General features: G+C 51.7%; 4 protein-coding genes across 4 annotated transcripts; 1 reads left to right on the forward strand and 3 right to left on the reverse strand.

The window, feature by feature from the left end:
* Window positions 1-2,422: 2,422 nt before the first annotated feature.
* On the reverse strand, window positions 2,423-3,426 carry RTA1-2 (Protein RTA1; the record flags this gene model as incomplete). Its single annotated transcript, XM_037329047.1, has 3 exons — window positions 2,423-2,925; window positions 2,980-3,228; window positions 3,279-3,426. 3 exons carry the CDS (start codon window positions 3,424-3,426, stop codon window positions 2,423-2,425), a joined length of 900 nt encoding a protein of 299 aa, XP_037172932.1.
* A 2,598-nt stretch (window positions 3,427-6,024) lies between these two features.
* Window positions 6,025-7,416, forward strand: CGCA056_v013806 (Sterol uptake control protein 2; the record flags this gene model as incomplete). The annotated part of the gene is made up of 2 exons (XM_037329048.1): window positions 6,025-6,157; window positions 6,308-7,416. The coding sequence occupies 2 exons, from the start codon at window positions 6,025-6,027 to the stop codon at window positions 7,414-7,416; spliced, it is 1,242 nt and encodes a 413-aa protein (XP_037172872.1).
* Window positions 7,417-7,988: 572 nt separating this feature from the next.
* CGCA056_v013807 (uncharacterized protein) lies at window positions 7,989-10,149 on the reverse strand (the record flags this gene model as incomplete). Its single annotated transcript, XM_037329049.1, has 2 exons — window positions 7,989-9,316; window positions 9,363-10,149. 2 exons carry the CDS (start codon window positions 10,147-10,149, stop codon window positions 7,989-7,991), a joined length of 2,115 nt encoding a protein of 704 aa, XP_037172931.1.
* Window positions 10,150-10,697: 548 nt separating this feature from the next.
* On the reverse strand, window positions 10,698-12,983 carry MIMI_R811 (putative ariadne-like RING finger protein R811; the record flags this gene model as incomplete). Its single annotated transcript, XM_037329050.1, has 1 exon — window positions 10,698-12,983. The coding sequence occupies one exon, from the start codon at window positions 12,981-12,983 to the stop codon at window positions 10,698-10,700; it is 2,286 nt and encodes a 761-aa protein (XP_037172927.1).
* Between the last annotated feature and the right edge of the window lie 5,717 nt (window positions 12,984-18,700).

The raw sequence follows: 18,700 nt of genomic DNA on the forward strand, positions 1-18,700 counted from the left end.
GGTAACGAGTTGTAGTAGTGTTGAGACTGGGTCCTCATGTTGTTCATTCTCGTGACTTGAAAAGAATTCTCTCAACAACTAGATCATCGTTGACCCAGTAGCTTGCGTCACGACATGAAATAATTTAGCAAATAACACTGGAGGCTCTAGTCCTGAATGGGAAGCACTCATGATGCGAAGCTCATTCTAGCAGACTATTCCTAGATTTTGGAACAAGGGGATGAGGCGTACAGAGAGGTAGCTACAATATCTTCAAAGCGGCTTGGCGAACGACTCAGCGACCATTATCTCGTTCTTGGCAACATGACTGCCTGGACATATGGCCTGATTCTAGTTGCTGAAGTCAAATGACTTCTTGGCAAGCGGCGATAGCACCATTTACTCGTCATCCTCGACGTGGCTTGCCTCTTCCAACCCAGCGATGATCTACCTACCCGTCACTGATGAGTTGCGCCAGTTGATATCGTCGTGATGATCGACATCGTGCTTCACGTCGTCGACATGGGCGCGAGTGTGTTCGCCAAGTTGCTCTTCACATGTTCAGTGCCATCGCCACCCCCGAGGGCGACACCTCATGACCAGAGTTGCCGGTCTGCCTCGTGCTAACGATATCAGTCAATTGATGAGTGCCAAGAAAGTCGTGATAGACATGGTACGGATCTGCATTCCTCCTTTGGAGACCTCCGCGACTTGGGCCGGGTTGTGATAGATAATGGCGGCGTCGCGGCCAAGTCGAGCTGGGCTTGGCATCAACTCTGCACCGGTATCGAAACACGCGCCTAGAAAGCAGTGGTGATAACCCTTGGCCTTGTTGATGAAATCAAAATTCGAAGGCAAAAAGGTCTTGAGACTTGCAAATGCCAAGAAAGGAAAAGATACCAGCCACTCCGCCCATCGGGTAGGACGGCGCCAAGCCAAGAGTCAAGAAGACGATGCCAAGACCTCGCGATGTAGCAATCGGCGGTGAATAACTTCATGTGATGAGCAGGCGAGACTCTTTTAATCTTACTCGAGCAGTTGCGGGGAAATCAAACATTTGGGGTATAAAATTAGATAGATAGGGGTCTTGGCGCTGTCTCCTCTGCCACGCTGTTGCCAGCCCAAGGCTGATTGGGAAAAGAAGCATGGGGTCCTTGGCCCAAGTGTCTGCCCTGCGCCACGTTTTGACACCATCATCCCAGCTGTCCGGGGGGCACGGAGGCAAGGGAAAGCGGGAGGGGTGCCGTCGATCACAGCAGCATGGCAACATGCAGAGCCCGAGCTCCGTTGCAGTCGGTTCCGACGGTTCGGAAATCATGTGCGCGTAAAAGAGCCGAATACGTTCATACTTTATGTCCCCTCCTCCTCATCCCGCCAGCGTGGTTCGTCTGCTTGTCGAAAGTGCCCGGCCACATGAGCTAATGGGCACCATCGTAACTGGCTAAGTTGCCTTGGGTCTTGGCTGTTCAAGCGTGCACAGTCACTGCAGGGTCCACCCCATCATGTGGTTTCACCTAGAAAGCTTAACGGCCCGTTCCGAATGCCCTCACAGAAGCCGCTATTAATATCTGCGTCATGAGACTGAAGAAAGCTGCACCAGAAGCGCCGACGAGATGTGAAAGAGACCATCGAGTCTTGGCGTTTGATTCTGAGCAATAGCACATGTCGCTTGTCTATAGCATCGACATTTGGGTTCATCCTTGGTTTCTACGGCACGCCGCGGTACTGGGGAGCTTGGACGCAGACCTTTGGGCAGCTGAGTTCTCGGCACGCGGCGTACGGCACGTCAATACCCTGCCATCCAAAGCGAGTTCAACCTGGCAGCCAAGACCCTTTGGGAGCTGTGAGCATATGAGGTCTATATCTGAGGCAACCTGATCAACCGTCGATCCCTGTGAGGCAAGCCGGGCGTCACTTGTCCTTTCATGAGGCTCTGGTGATTCTTGGCACGGCGACCTTGATGTTTCGCGCCATGAGGCTCGGCCGCCGTCACCTTCAGTGAGCTTCTCCGAGACGTTTTGACATGCCAAGCCGGCCAGCTGCATTCTCGGGCACTTTCAATGTCCCGGCGGACAGAGTTTACAGGCTGTCAGCCTGATGATCATCTGCACATCCCGTCGTGGGGGCGACCGGAAGCCCGTTCGAGCATTTCATCCCATCTTTCTGTTATCACCAGCCACGACAAGTACGGGGTTGAAGGTGTTTTGCTATCTGCATATTGGCTTTGCCAAGAACTTGGATTCAGAAAACGAGACAAATTCATGAATTAAGCGGGCAATTCTAAATGAGAATCATTCTATTCTGGAGTTGAGTTGAAGAGAGAAACAGTCAACCAAACGAATCAATCGAAACAGCTGTTGGAACTTGGAAGCAAAAAAGCACAGCCTGTTATCCAGGATGGGGGCGAACGGATTAGCGCAGTAATGTAGCCATCAGACACTTCCTACTTCTGCGGGAGATAGCTAGATGCCGCTGACCGAGACCCGTCGAAGTTGCTTGTTGAAGTCATCGGGTAATTGTTGACTTGATCCTCCGGGTCTGAAATGGTGAAACGGGTTGCCGCAGAGTTGCTGATAATTCGTGAAGGGTGGGAATAATTGAATGCTGCTGACACAGCAAGCATCAACAGTGCGTCGAAAATGTAGATGTATACTTCCTTGGACTGCAGCTCCCCATCTTCGCCCATGACATACTCAATGACTCGGAAGACTGAGCGAACCAGGATGAGAAAGCTCGCAACGTAGAGCACTTGGAGGAGGCGTCGCCAAGGGGTCTTGACCACAAGACTAGTCGGAGTGGGGTCGCGGTTGATTCGAAGATGAAAAAGAATCGTAACAATCATGAAGAAGCCGAAAAATAAGATTTGGATGCCAAGTCCAACGATGATAATCGTTTGGCCCAGATCCTTCTTCTTTTGGGTGTCTGCACCGGCAAGTTGCCCACCACCTGAGACACGTGAGCTACTGTTGACTCAGATGCTCTGAGCGGCCTATGACCTACCGATTGCCTGGCCAAAAATAGACAAAATGTCTCCAAGCAGAAAGAATTTCGTGAGCCACTTTCTCCGAATGAGAGAATGTTTTTCAGCATCCAACAAGATAACTAGTCTCCCAAACACCATATAGATCGATGCGGCGTAAAACGGAGGCCCCAACAGCAAGAGCAAAGCTTGAATAATGTAGGGCCCCTTTGTCCAGTTCGGTGTCTCAGTCGCGTTGATCGCTCGGCCGGCATACCCCACAACCTCAACTGTGGCCTGTTAGTTTCGCTGACTGACGAGAAAGAGCACATGCCCATACCGATGCAACCAATCAAGAATGGTATGAAATACCAGGTCCTGGTTTTGACAAGCTGAAATGCGTGGCCGGCTGCAGAAAGTCCGAAGCAAACGGCAAAGATAATCGCCGCAGGCAAGGAGGGGTCATAGCGGTAGTAATCGTTCGCCATTGTTGTTTCTTTGCTGCGGGGTGGAGTTCTCGAGACTTGTGGCTCTAACTTGTTGAAAAACGGTCGTCAAATTATTTTATTCAAATCAATGGCTGAATTTCGTTTTGTATTGATACTGAATGCAATTGATTATTGTACCAATGCAGACCTCTGGCTTTAAGCACTCTCTTCACCAGGCAATAGTTCTACTGCTGGAACGCCCGGAACCAATCCCTCTTGTCAATCACACTAAGTCTGCCAGGAATGAAGTTATCTCTGCTCAGCCTCTACAGCCAGAGGCGGAAACGAGTGGTGTTTTCTACGACATACGAAAGAGAAAACGAGAACGGATAGTCGATAACCGATAAACGATAAACGAGCCGTATTCCGTTGCCTGCATATTCTCACGACGTCCAACTTTCCCATCATGCTCAGCCCTGTGGGGAGTGCTTGAAGGCGCGCGAGTGATTGCATAAGCACTCAATACATGACTTGCGTACGAATTCCTACGAGAGACTAAATCTCGACCGTCATGCTGCTAGCGCCGTGGAATAGGGTGACAGCTGTCAGTGCGCCGAACATCCGTAAAATACTCAAATACTTGAAATTACGACAACCAAGACGCCGTGCTAGGCAGGGTTACGACTAGACACGATGCCCCTCTAATTGGAATAACCAGAAAGCCGCTCTTTGTGATTGGCCATCGGGGCAGGCAGACTCTTCTCCCCGTGTCTACCGCCGTAAAGTCCTGCTCCGTGTCAGCATATTGTAGTAATCAGATACAGAACCCCGGTTAAAGGCGTGGAGGCAGTGTCGTTTTCGGATCGCCTCATGATTGGCCAATATCTCTGCGCCGAGTCAAAATCTTCTCGGCCGGGGATTGACCGGGGATTGACCCCAGAGGGCCCGCGGAGCGCCCGGACGCTCTTCACGCGGAATCCACGGGCGCGGGTGGTGTGTGGCTGGTCGTGCTGGTCTGCGCGTGTGCCGTCTCTTGGAGTCTTGGGAGCGCCAAGACTTTGCCGTAGGCCGATGTTTCCCTGTCAATTCAAATTGGCTGGCAGTCGCCGGATCGAGGCTTAACTCAGGAAACCCCCATCTCTCCCAAGAAACTCTATTCAGGAGAGGAGGTGGGCGGGAACATCGGCGGACGATCTGGGCACGGCGACGCAATACTGAGGCTTAGCTGCTACCTGCTGGGCTGAGCCTGGTCTTGGCGATGGACGCAGGATTAAACGACACAGGTTTGGCCTAACAATCGTGAGAGGGTATTTCATCAAAAAAGCCTTTCTACCAGATACACCAACTCTGACGAAATGTCTTGGCAAATTCGCGCCCTGGTTTTCCTCTTTAGTCTCAACAGCTGGTCTGTCTCTTCTTCATCCCATTTGCCGCGGCCGCAACGTCGACCAGAAGCCGTTTCACTGGTTCTATATTCAGCCTGTCCATGCAAGGCTGTCAATGCGCCAGCGGGAACCACGTTGGAGTTTGGAGTGCATGCTGCTGCAGATACACTACCTACAGTAGAGACGACCGTAAGGGCTCCCCCACATGACGCACGTACTTGAAAGGCTTAGCCAGACGACCCTTTACCGCTCCTGGCCGCTCCTCCCGCGGACGCGGAGCGTGAGAGTGTGCGTATGCGTGCGGCGGCGGGGACCCCCCCCCCCCCCCCCCATCACATCACTGATCAGGGAGCATCGGCCGTCATACATGCTCGTTAAGGTATCCAGGACTGCCGTAGAGAGGTAGGGGTGCGGCATGTCCGCCCGTACAACGGAGAGGGGACGGTCTTGGCGCGACTCAGTTTCCGCGTCGCTGACACCGTCACCCCTAATCACCGTCGCCGGCTGGGGATACCAAGGAACCTAGTAAGCTTCACTTCTCCAATTTTTTCCCTTCCCATCTCGAGCCCTCTTCCCTCCAAGCTTCATGGCTAGCCTTCCGGACCCCCGTCCGGCGGGGTGATGAAATTGTCGATGGTTAAGTTGTTCAAATGGCAGACTCAGGGCTTGGCATTCCCGCGCATCTTCTATCCGCATCTTAAGAATAGTGCCCTTGACCTGTCAGTAAATGCGTCAAGTACTGAGGTATTTGTGCCTGACTGCCTACTGCAAGATCAGACGAAGCCTGGGCGTACCCGTTGACTTCCCCATCCGTCTTAGCTTTGTTTAGTCGGCGAGCAACAGTGTTCGACAAGGCTCAACACAACAACACCCTCGTCTTGGCTATCTTTGGAGGTGGCCGGCGTATATACAGAGCACACATACTCCGACCAAGACACCAGACCACCCCCACCAGCTCGTCCTTATTAACTGGACCTTGTCCTCAACCTCGTCCTCGTTGTCGTTTTCGGATATCATTAATGATTCTCAATGTTGCCCTCTCGGCAGTGAAGTCTTAGCAGAGAAGAGCCGCTTACGATCTCACCATGAAGCGTTTGGGGTACAGGAAATCTCGAAATGGGTGCTTGAGATGCAAGGAGAGAAGAGTCAAAGTAGGTCGATGCAACCTCCCAAACTCCCCTGAAGCCCCTGGTGCCACTTAGAAGCCGACACTCGATGTTGAGATGTGAGACTAATGCGCGATCCTCCTGACGTAGTGTGACGAAAACAGGCCATGCAGTGCCTGTGTGCGCCACGGGCTGCCTTGCAGTCTACTAGAAAACGCGGGAGCGTCAACAAGCGGCTCGTCCCAGGTGTCGGCACAGGCGCCGGCGGCAGGGCATCGGGCGAGGCGATCGGGATCACGGGTAAGTTCTGTTTCCCCAAGAATCGAAACTCTTTGGTGTTGAGGTATCTCGTTCTCGGATCTGACAGCGGCGGGGGTGGATAGGGGTCGGCAACGGTTAGGCGGAGGCCAAGCGCGCAGTCGCCCGCGTCTCTTTCGCCACAGTCCGCAGCCGGATCACTCGGTGGCCACCATGGCGCGTCGAGTCCAGGAGGGCAAACTTCTCCGTCTTCGCAGTCGGATCCGTTCCCTTACTTTTCGCGGTTTCTGACCGACTTGAACAAGACGGAGACGGCCAGCGGCTGGATCTCAGATCTTGAGCTTATGCACCATTACACTTCGGTGTCGTATCGAACCTTCTCACACTCCTCCCAGGCGCAGAAGACGCTCCAGTATGATGTGCCAAGAGAGGCGCTCTCTTACCCCTTTCTACTTCACCAACTCCTTGCCTTCTCAGCCTACCACCTGGCATACCTCCAACCAGACTGCCGCCATGCCTACCTTATGCAGGCTGCCCAGCACCAGAATGACGCCATCAACGGCATGAGAGGAACTTTGCTCGGCACAATCTCCTCCACAAACTGCCATGCCCTCTTCGCGTCTTCCATCTTCCTGACGCTAAGCGCCTTCGCCACCTACCCCAGCTATGAGAAGTACAACCCAACCTTCTCGCCCATCGACAGCATGCTCGACATATTCACCCTGACAGACGGCATGAGCGTGATTCTGCGCGCTTCAGACGACGATCTGCGCAAGGGACCGCTGCGCGAAATCTTCATCCGCGGCCCCGGCGAGCCTCAGACGCCGGAACCGTCGCTTCAGCCCCTCTTTGAGCGGCTCCCCCGGCTCAGCACCCGGTTAGCCGAGATCGGTGCCATGGAGACCTCTACCGAGGGCAAGTACACCATCAATAACGCGGTAATAGCATTGAGCGAAGCTATTGCCAAGGTTTCCACCATGAACGCCATGTCTGCCCCAGTCGAGTTCCGCGCGGTATTCTTGTGGCCCGTACTCATGTCCAGCGACTACCTTGACATGTTGCGGCGCCGGCATCCCGCAGCTCTCGTCGTCTTGGCTCACTATTGCGTCATTATCAACATGGCAGAACCGTTCTGTTGGTTTCTGAACGGCTGGGCCCGAGCTCTGTTGTCCATCATCTCGGAACAGCTTATGGGCACGGCGTGGGCGGAGCTTATCATGTGGCCCATAGAGGTTATCGGAGTGGGGAGCTACGAGTTGCAGATAGAACATATGGCGCACGCCATGCCTGTCGTACTCTAAGTTTTGCTATTTCTCTTGCAGTTCATCTCTTCACGATATTTGGAGACAGTTCACGGTTTCACAGCGAGGCGGAGCGGTTCGCAGCTGGATTTGGATGCCCATTACAGAAATCAGATTTACAGCGTCTTCAAGTTTGGACGGAAAAGGGCGTCACTGGGTTCAGCGCAGCGATACACACGATAAAGGTTGCCAGGCTGGGACGGGCAAGACGGAGTTTGTGTGAGGCCTTCCACGGCCCCGGAATTTGGAGTACGGCTCTTCGGAACTTGGCAAACCTTGAAAGGCACACAGTAACGCTGTAAGGTTTATGAAATGTCAACTCTGTCACTATTCTATAGGAAGAATACTTGTAGAAACTTTCATCCCATCCCATGGATCCAACGGGCCGTCTGTTCCGAGCCATAGGCTCAGCCTTGTGCATTGCTGTCTGCCTTGTGTAAGTCAACACGCGAGAACGATCGCAATATCGCGGATGCTAATGGTTGTTGTATTGCAGGGTGGGAGGTCATGCTGCCCTTGCGTAATGTGGAGCTAGAACGTTACTCTACGAAAACGAACATCCTGCGTGAACGCTAAGAAGCATGAATGCGTATTTTGCCATCTACAATTTCCACTCGAGGACATTCTTGCCAAATGTTCCTACTAGCAACATTTTCCAAGTTGGCCTGAGAACTGACAGCAAAAATGCCAGAGGAAAGGTGCAGTGATTTCTGATCCCCAGAAAAATGTTGACGCAAGCTGATATGGTGCTTGACAGCCGGAATGAAAGTTCTTTGCGCGATCAAGTTGGTGTTAGGGTCAGCCTTTAATAGAAAGACCTCGCTCTTAACACCCGATGCTCCTCCTTGGCCAACGATGCCTCCGACACTATCGAACTTCATTGGGAGATCCACGATACCGCTCGCACCGGCCGTCGAAAGAACAAGGGCGTTGTCAGCTTGTTGGGTGAAGCCTTCTCCCTCAAGCCCCTGAAGGGCTACTTCTGGCAAGAAGTTACCCTTCGTGGTGTGGGAGGCAATGGCAAAGCCTCCGTCAACAAGTCGGATGCTGTCTATCCATGAAGGAGTATCCGCCATGGTTCCTACATTGATCTTGTGGATCCGAACGTGCCACCCAGGGAAGTGTTCCATGACAGGGACCAAAGCCGTCTCAATCCACATGTCAAGATGCTTCCAAGGTTTCCAGGTGCTGACCAGAGATTGTACCTCAAAGGACACACCGTCTCTGTTGACGATTGATGTGGCCTCGAGACGCACATCAGTGGGCTCCCACCGAACCTTCCAGCTATCGCCATCGTCATTGCTGGCGCAAAGTGTGTTGTCAGGGGCTAGCTGCGTAAGCATGTTCCCCGTGGGCACGCTGAATGCAAAGACAGAAGAGTAGGCAAACTTGCCATACTTGGCCTCCCTTGCTTTGAATGTCTTGGTTGTCATCTGCCCTGAAGACAAGAACAAGTGGTGTTCGGGGGTGCTACAGAGGATCTGCCTAGGGGGCCAGATCACCTCGATACAATTCAAGCCCTCATGATTCGACATCCTGTTGTTTTTCCACTGTGCGCCGTCAAGTGGATGAGGTACTTCCTCGCTTGTCCAAAAGGGGTGGTCTTTGTCGAGTCCTAGTACTATGAAGCTTTTCAGACACCAGTACACCGACTGTGGCGAGTTGTAGTCTTCGCTCAGGTACATGTTGGGATATGCGAAGCCGATGTTTAGCGTCCCTTCTGTGTTGAACATATCAGGTTGTTTTGCCCACCAGCGGAGATGCCGAAGAAGCAAGCCTTTGACAGCTCCAACATTGTCAACTGGAGCTGGCAAACTAACACCAGCGGTTGCCGCAGCGGCCCAAAAAGCCGCAAAGGCGAATCTGTACGTTAGACTTCGGCCGAAAGGTATCGCAGCTCCTATGTATAGTCAGTCTAGAGTACCGTATTGGAACAAAGAGCCTACCATTGGTATCGAAATATCTCCAATAAGTCGACGCGAACTCTCTTGCCTGCTGTTTGTACCTCTCTACCCTCTCTTCATCACCCACAGCAAACCTGACATACAGGAGTTGGGCAAACTGGATGGCGAAACTGCCAGAGTAGTAGTCGGCTTGCTTCCTTTCCTCTCCCCAAAGCCCATCGCTAGACCAACCCTCGCCAAGGTAGAACGAATCTAGCAACTCGAAGTCTTCCTCCATGAAGTGACGCACACTTTCCATTTGAACGCCAAGAGTCTTGACAAGAGCAAGGTTGACAAAGATACGGAACCAGCGCCAATTGTTCTGCGGCATCTTCTTGCCGTTGATTTGGCCTAACCAAGCCCGCAATCTCCCCCTAGCCTTTTCGTCGCATGATACCAAGAACGCGTCGGGGGAGGTCAAGAGTGTAAATGCGATGGACTCCATCTCCACCATCCGCTGATCAATATCTCCCACGTTGCCCCAGTACTCCTCAGATTCAGGATCGGTGCCTGCCACGAGTCCCGTCGTCCAAGAACTGAGATCCACGCCATTGTTGGCGTCGAAGCTGGGTTCGCGGAGGAGGCTAGCAACCACCCAAAGCGGGCGGGCGAATCCCTCCAACTGGGCCGAGACCTCGTCGAACCCGGCAGCAGTATTTGTCGCGAACTTGATTCGTGCTTTCTCAGTTGACTTGTACAACTCCAATGGGCCGATCAGGGCGGCGGCACCCCGCACGAGATCGCCGCGTGTGCGGAATTGATTGTCTGAGAAACCGACCAATGGTGACATTGTGAAAGACAAGTCTGCTGCAGATTGAGAAGAGGAAGTGACGGCAAAGCAAGAAACGAGAAATGTGTTGAATGTCGACTGTTATGATCGCGGCCTATGAATGCGACCTCTCATCAAGTGAGGAGTCAACGGAAGAACTCGCCCGGTCTTCGGGCCAAATGGGCAAGCATCAAATGGTTGATTTCCTGACGCTGTGCGACTACTGTAACCCGAGCAATCTTGGCGTCAAACATTAAGCGAATCAATTGCAAGAATGCATACCCCATCAAAATGCAGAGCAATAGGAGCAAGGTACGATAATTTATTACCTGGGCATCTATGATTATGAGACCGCCTAATTTTGATGTGTCTGGGCGGCTACGTTTTCTAATATTTAGTTACTTTGCTGGGGACGACGACGATAGAAGACGACGATAGAAGACGACTATGGACGACGACAACGAGAACGATAACAGCGACTACAACAGGAACGATGATAGCGAGAAAAGAGGTACCGTCTGAGTCTTCTGGTAATAACTACTAGGTATCTGCTACACTATTGCCCTTACTTAATACATATCATCTCGATCTTCGTCCTCGCCATTCCACCAACCATTGTGCACACGGTCCATGTGATCATAGATGTCGTTGAGTCCTACATTCTCTCCACAGAAGAAGCACCAGTGGGCGCCGCATCCAGGAACGGTGCAGCTAATGTGGTCGCATCCCCCTATTTTCTCTGTTAGGGTGCCGCAGCCAGGGCATTGTCTGATCTGCAGCTTCGTGCCCTTCATCTCCTTGCACTCATCGCAACACCAGTTGAACACTTCTTGGGGCGCCCCAGCCGCGCACACCCTCTCGACAAAGCGACGAGCGAGGCCACAGTCGTCGCACCAAGCATAGATCCACGATCCGGATTCTTCCACGGCAGTGCCCAGGTTTCCGAGCTGAGACAGACCCAAGGCGGATACTGTTTTGCGGGTCGGCTGTCGGCGACAAAAAGGGCAAGATAGAGCGGCGATGTTAATAATTCTGCCCCGGGAGTTGAGACCATACCAGTCTTGCAAGCATCCACTGCAGATGGTCTGATGACAGCCTGAGCGGCCGCATGCCTGACGCAAATCGGTCTTTCGAATGTTGGAGAAGCACAAACTACACTCTCCAGCCTCTGTTTTCCGGGACTCGACCCAGGAACGAAGCGAGTCGAACACCTGCGTTTGGTTGTGCACCACCTTGCCACGGATAGTCAGGTGGGTAGACTGTCCAGCTTCAGCTGGAAGAACCTGTACATTGGCTGCTAAAGACTGTCGGTCCGAGACTGCTGAGATGGTGTGGAAGAGAGATCGGCCGTTGAAAGGGTCTTTGATGGCACCGTTGTCGTTGCGAAGAAGCCATGATGTGCCGTTTTCTCCGCTCAAGCTTTTGGCAGAAGTTTCATAGTCAATCATAGTGACCCTGTTCGTTACACAGCCAGGACATTTGAAGCTGGCAGCATCGAAGTCAGAAGGTCGGTACGTCTTTGGCCAGATAATGCGGTTAAGACACTGTGAGCACTCAACCCAGGGGGCATTTGCCGAGCTACTGTGTCGGCAGTAGTAGCACTTGGGACGCACGTTCAGAGCGTCTGGGTTATAGACAACGTACTGGGCACGACAGTTCAGAGTGAAACACTCGACCCATGTACCCTCCGTCTTCTCGTTATCGTCAGCACGCACGTTCGTCTCCCTTCTTAGCTTTTCATCCTCAAAGGGCTGGCAGACATTGCAGCTGCACTTCTGAGGACAGAGACCGCAGACACCGTCGCGCCCCATGATGGTGACTGAGCGAGGGAAGTTGCAGCTTTTGCAGATCACAACAGGCCCAAGAGCGACTTTGGATTTCTCCGGATGCCAACCGACCTTTACCTGGAGCGTGGTGTTGAGGTTGAGCTCAAGTAGCTTGTAGTCAACTAGCGTCTTGAACAACTGACGATCTCCCTCCGACAAGATGCAGGCGTCGTGGCTGTGGCGATGGGTGACGCCTTCTGTGACTCGCTTCTCGTAGTTTCTGTCGGCGTCGAGAAGCAATGAAAGGCAGCTTGCGTTCCAAGTTTCCGGTATGTCCAGGTTGTTCCACTTCTTGCTGAAGAATAGGAGTTCCTGGTCGGCAGCTTCTGTAAGGGGTTTCAAGCCCATACGCAGGGACAGTGCAGCTAGAAGCGCTCCGGGACGGGCTGCCAGCATTGTCCCAGGAAGAATAAGATGAAGGAGTATTCTCCAGAACTTGCGCTGGTATTTCGCATCCGCGAGTGCCATCGGAATCCGAATGAACTCCTCGTCACCTTTCATGTGGGCAGGCAGGGTGTTCTCAGACTGGACATAGGTAAGTCGTGTGAGCACTCGACCGAGCCTGCGGAGAATGCGAGAGTCGCAGGAACGACCAATCTCCATCAATTCGTCACGCGTGAAACCAGCGACACCTTGCTTGCCGGAGGCTTTGGCCTTGTCGTCTTCGCCGTCGCCCTCGTTTGTGAAACATACGGTCGGGTCTAAGAATACGCAGGGGTATCGCTCCTCGTTGGAAACCTGGCTGACGATGTCGAGGATCTCTGCGGCATAATCGTACGACTCTTCTAACCAAGTCTTCATCCGACTCTTCTTCTCTGGCTCGGAGATGCGATCAACTGCATAACCGAAGGACTGAATGAGACCATCTCGGGCTGGGTTTTCGCGGTCATTGCAGACGGTACGCCAAAGAGTCCCGAAGATGGGGTTCACGGCAATGGCAGCAACATCTGCATCGATGAGCGACTTGAGCTGGTCCACAACGGATCCTTGGTAGTTTGGATCGGCCATGTATCTCTTCGAGAAATCCATGACTGGGGTCTTCCTGGCATCGACTACAGTATGCAACTCGTTAAGAGTAGGGTCGCGGGACTCGATGTTCTCCTCAACAACATACTCCGCAGTTGTTGATTGGCTAAATGGGAAGTATTTGCCAGTCGTGTCTCCGTCACCTTCATGGGTACTATTCTGGATTGCTGCTGTATCTCGGTACTGCAGCAATTTGGCAAACCTCCGCTCTCCGGAAGCAGAGGTTCCCAGCTTTCCGACACCCATCCATGACAAGAGGATACCGATTGTCAGTTGGGAAATGGCATCAGCAGTGGTGACACTCGCATCCCCGATATCCAGCTTGAAACAGACGCCACCCGTCAGATGGGATAGGAACAGGAATGGAGACAGTGTGTTAGCGATGGCCCCCTGTATGATAGAGAAAACCTTGGCCTTCTTCTCGCCCTGGAGGGCCTTGGCTGCGGAGACCCAATCGGTGAATAGGTTGCCAGCGCCGTTGAAGGAGTCCGCCTTGGACAAGTTCTTAATTTCAGTGTCTCTGTTTCTGCTGGCGATGCCGAGAGTATGGGGCGGAGCGTCTGCGTAGAGAACGATGATTGTGGTAGCTTCGGGCCTCATGACGCTATAGGCGCGTGCGAGACCGGTCTTCGTAGCCTCGGGCCAGTCGATACTGTAACGTCCCGAGTCGGTGCGGATGCTCTTGGCCATGGAGAGGAGCTTCGACTGTGTGATAGTATCTTCGCCATCGCCGTACCAGCCAGACCACTCGGTAACCATGTCGGCCGAGTAGTCACGGTATGCCATGACGCCAATACGAGAGAAGCAGTCTGTTAGGGCGGATACTCGAATAATCTCGGGCAAAGACTGATTGAGGGCCCGAAGGTAGCTACTCATGGACGCAGTGGCGTCCGTCAGGACGAGGAGGTCAAATACCTCCGAAGTCATACTGGGCAGCAAGTGATGTTTTCCACGCCGTATTGGTCAATCGGCTGCTTTGGAAGAGGAGGAGGAGGTTGACCGCGATGAAAGAAGGGTGGCAGGAAATGAGAAGAAAAGACAAGAACCCTCATTCTATTTATGTTCCATGGTGATGGTGAGAAGGTGAGGCCAATCGCTGAGTTTGACTCACGCCGCCGTCAGCCACCCGTGTAGATAACCCGTTTACGGTACCCGTTGGAAGGGCCTCTGCGGTGGCCGTTGATGCGTCACTCGCCGACATCCATCGGAGGGAGTCTCGTACCAACTGAACTTTGAGTCATTGTACTTGGTTTTCAGGGTCAACAGTCCATCTCAACTTTTCAATCTTGTTGTGTACCCGAATTACACCAGGGCTTGCTGCCTCATGTCGGTTGACGGGGGAGCCGGTTGGGGAGATGCAACTGGGAAACCTGTTCAGGGAGGGAACCCCCCAGGGTACTTGACCTGGAATGGCCTACATATCCTGGCCGCTGGTGCTAATTAAGCGCCGCCCAGACCACTGTTGGCCAGATTTTGGCGGGCTGCACCGCCCTCAAAGATGGCGCGCGCCTAATTCCTAAAGAAACCTCCCAGTAGTTAATTACCCCTTTTAAACATAGATAGTAATAGAAATATTCGTACGGAGTAGTGACACCGATAATAATAGCGATAGCGAGTAACAATGATGACGAACGACGACGACGACGAACGACGACGACGGACGACGATACATACCGACGATAACTAACAACAGCTGTTAGATTAGAGGTAGTAAATCGAATAGTGAGGTATTGTCTTGTTCTTCTATATGTTCAATAATAAAAGATCTTCTACTATTTTTATGTCCAGAGTGAGGGCTTTTACCCTTATCCATAGAGTTTGGCATAACCATAGAAAACTCTTCTCAGCTCCTCTCAAGGTCGCATAGTGGCGGACACCTTTCATAGTGACTGACACCTCTCAAGGTTATCATAGCCAATTTGACACGCCCCCTCAGGGACAACGCGCATGCTGGGGTTCCCTGACCTAAGTTTTGGCTATATTGTCTGTATCTGGAAGATCATAAGCTTCTATATCCCATACGTCGTTTTTCACAGCCTCAGCGACTTGTCTCTCGTCTTCCTCTATGAGCTTGCATTCCCTGTTGCGTTCTAGAAGCGCTTGCTGGTCGCTTAGGCGTAGTTGTTGGCAAAAAATCTTAAACTGCGGCAAAGTAAGCGCCTTCGTAAGTCTGTCCGCCATAAGTTGTGCTGACGGCGTATATGCGACAGAGATGTGATGCTCAGCAATCTCCTGCCTCAGCCAGTGGTTGTGTATGTCGATATGTTGGAGGTGCGTCTGAAGTTGCATAAGCTCTGCGTTAATAAGGCGAACAGTCTGCTGGTTATTGCATTATATTTGTATAGTCATCTGGGTGTGCGTGGGAGTTGCAAACTGCGCTTCTGGCATGCTTTCTGTAGGTAGTTGAACTTATAGGGCACCTATTAGGCGGCTTGCGAAGAGTGCTTCTCGCGCTGCTTATGATAGAGAGAGGAGTTCTGCTTCAGTTGTTAACGTTGTGACAGTTGTCTGCTTATTAGCCTTCTAGGCGACGATCCCTCCAAAGAGCTTCATAGCGAACGCTTATGAGCTCTTGCGATCAAGCGTGTTATCCGCAAAACTAGCGTCAGAAGCTACTTCAAGCGTATCGTCGTCGCTCCCTGGCGTAGCGCCATACTTGAGGCAGAGGTAGCGCGTATTATATAAGTATCGTAGTATGCGTTCAACCGTTTTATGGTGCGTAGGGCCTGGGTTGTGATTGAATCTTGCGAGGCGGCTTGCTGCGAAGGCGATATCTGGCTGCGTCATTACTGCTGCGTAGAGAATTATTCCAACGCGCTTCTGATAGTGATTGATCTCCCACAGCGCAGCTTCCCCATCATATAGGAAGAGCTCAGTCTTCATTATAGGCGTATAGGCGCGCTCTTTAGGCGCTTCTGCGTTATCAGCGCGTGGCGTAATAAGCTTCTGTACCTTCTCTGCAAATACAGCTTATGATAGCTATAGCTTTCGCGTAGAGCGGTCTCATATAACCTTAATGCTGAGGAACCATTAGAGGTCTTTGCCTCCCTCAAGGTGGTAGCGTTTCTGAAGTGCGTTAATAGCCTCCTATGCGTCTGCGGAGTGTTTGCGAGGAAACGCTAGCACACAGTTGTTAACATAGAAGAAGAATATTACTTAGCCTTATTACTAACAGCAGTTCTCGCCTGCTACGTATGAGAAGCCTAGCGCTCTAAGTCCTGCTTCTAGATAGCGTTGCTATAGAATAAGAGATTGGCGAAGTCTGTAGAGTGCTTTCTGTAAGCGTAGAATAACTCCTAGGCGGCGGTAGCCTGGCGGAAGCTGCATAAAGACTGTTTCATCAAGAGTAGTGTGTACAAACGCGTTAACAGCATCATATTGTAGCAGCTCTATATCAAAGCGTGCTGTAAGTGCTATTAGAATGCGGAACGACATACCTGCAAGCGTAGCGGCGTATATATCCTGCGTGTCTTTCGCCTATTGGTCACCCTGGATCATAAGTCTCGCTTTAAACTTCGCTAACCGCCTGTGTTTATTAAGTTTATACGTATAGACCTAGTGGCAGCCTAGAACTTGATGACTGCAGGCCTCGCTCTTAGCTACTTTGCGCTAGGATTGCAACGCCTTATGCCTTCTCAGATGGCTCTGTTCAGCCTCAAGAAACTCCCTTGCAAAGGGGTGCGCTTTTGTAGCGTTATTTCGCGGTGCCAGCTGATCGTGAGATGTGGGTAGAGCGGGTAATATTCTCTAAGGGTCTCTAAGCGGACTCCACTAAGCTCTGTACGTATTCGTACTCCTTGGGTGCCTCTCGCTCTCTGGCTTTTGTTTAGCTACAGCAGACGCTCCCTGTTGAAGGTCTATCTCATCTATAGCCGCCTTTTGGGTATAACCTACTCCTGTTGTAGTTTCAGAGGCTTCCCACCCCATACGCGCGCTCAAAGGGTGATCAGCCCAGGTGCAACAGTCCGCAGGGCCATCTATCGATCGCTTGGTCTTATCCTTATATGTCTTTTGTGCGCGCAGCTGGGCGCTGCTAGCTAAGAAGGCAGCTTTGAACGATATGCGTGGCGCCTAGCGCAGCAGCAGCAGAATAGTTTTTGAATCTTCAGACGTTTTTAAAGGGTGGTTGCTATATTCCCGCCCCCTCACGTCAAGTAGAGTGCTCCGTAGCGCTGTGAAGAACGCTGAAGGCGGTGGAGGTGTCTCTAGAGGGGTTATAAGTTGAAACCTCGCTTTTGTATATAGAGCATCCTCTAGAGGAGGCGTCCTACGCTCCAGGGCTGCTATATCACTCAGCTTAGCGTGCTTATAGTCTTTAACCACCTCATCTGCTTCTTCATCAGCGTCTTGCGGTATAGTGGTCCTATTTGTCTGGTTAATTAGCTGCGTTAGATGCTCTTGGATCTCTTGTAAGTCTATATAGCAGAATTCTTCTGTAAGCTCCTTTAGGTTGCTATTAAAGAACTGCTTTTCGTTAAAGACTACGTCTCGCGTAGTGAATACCTCGTCTCATAAGGGATTCTATATTTAGAAAGAGTTGCTCAAGCTATAGCCTATGAGATAACTAATAAATGCTTGTGGAGCTAGTCTCTGGCGGCAGTTCTGCTTAAGTTGCGCTTATCAAGTCATAGCAAACGCCTTGCAGCTGTATGCTTGAAGGTGTGAAAGATCTGGGCGTGCATAGGGCGCTGCTTCTGCAGCCTAGAAGTGCTTGTGGAACACCTCATATGGTGTTCGCCAGCCTCTTGAGGCTGTAGGGGTTCTGTTGTAGAGATATGTTGATGCTTTTGTCGCTTCCAGCCATAGGATATCTGGCAACTTAGCTCTAGACGCTATAGCTTGCGCGCGTTGCTTAATAGTAGCTGCAATTCGTTCAGCTCCGCCATTTTAGGCTTATGTGTTTGGCGCGCAAGGCTTAAGTCTTATTCTGCGTGATTCGATCTCTGAGACTACTTGCGGATGCTTTAGGATCTTGTTGTCCGTCTCTATGACTTTCACTCTTGCTCTATACTGGGTCGATAGGAGTGTGAGGAAGTTAGTAATAATAGTAAGTAGGATATCTGTAGTCCGTCTCATGAGGTAGAAGTCCTAGGTATAGGATGATAATCGATCTGTCACTAGAAGCGTATACCAGTAGCCTTTATAGCCCTCATCGTAGTCGTGGAAGTCGATAGCAAGACGATCGGCAGGCTTCTCTCGTAGTAGGGCTTCCTTCACTGCTCTTTGCACCTGGCGGTGTAGCTTGCTTGTTCCACACACGTCACAGTCGATCGTTGAAATAGCAGAGCCTCCTGTGAGCAGTTGTACGCCGCGCGAGGAGCCGACAAGGTGGCGTATTGCCTCTGGGCCTGGGTGGCCTAGGTGGCGGTGCTATATTGTTATACTCCTACAGATCGGCTTTCGACGCGTTGCTGTGGTGTATTTATGCTGTTGTTGCAGTTTTAGCGTCTTATCCACTGCTTGTGGGATTAGAGCTATTACAGCTAATGCTGCTTCGTTTTCAAGGGGTTAATACTTAAGAACTTGCTGATGATAGTGCTCTTAGAGAGCGCAGAGACATAATGAGTTAGATCTGCGTAGGCAGTTGTTATGTAGGCTCATATCCCACTATATGCCACGCTAGCGTAGCTGTTGGAGAGAGACAAGGCTGCTTACAAAGCCTGAACAAAGTGCTGCGTTATATAGCTGCAACTTTGTCATACTACCGCTGCGCCCCCTCA

This window comes from Colletotrichum aenigma (assembly GCF_013390185.1).
Source record: "Colletotrichum aenigma strain Cg56 chromosome Unknown KSG_Cg56_contig09, whole genome shotgun sequence".
NCBI classification, from domain to species: domain Eukaryota; kingdom Fungi; phylum Ascomycota; class Sordariomycetes; order Glomerellales; family Glomerellaceae; genus Colletotrichum; species Colletotrichum aenigma.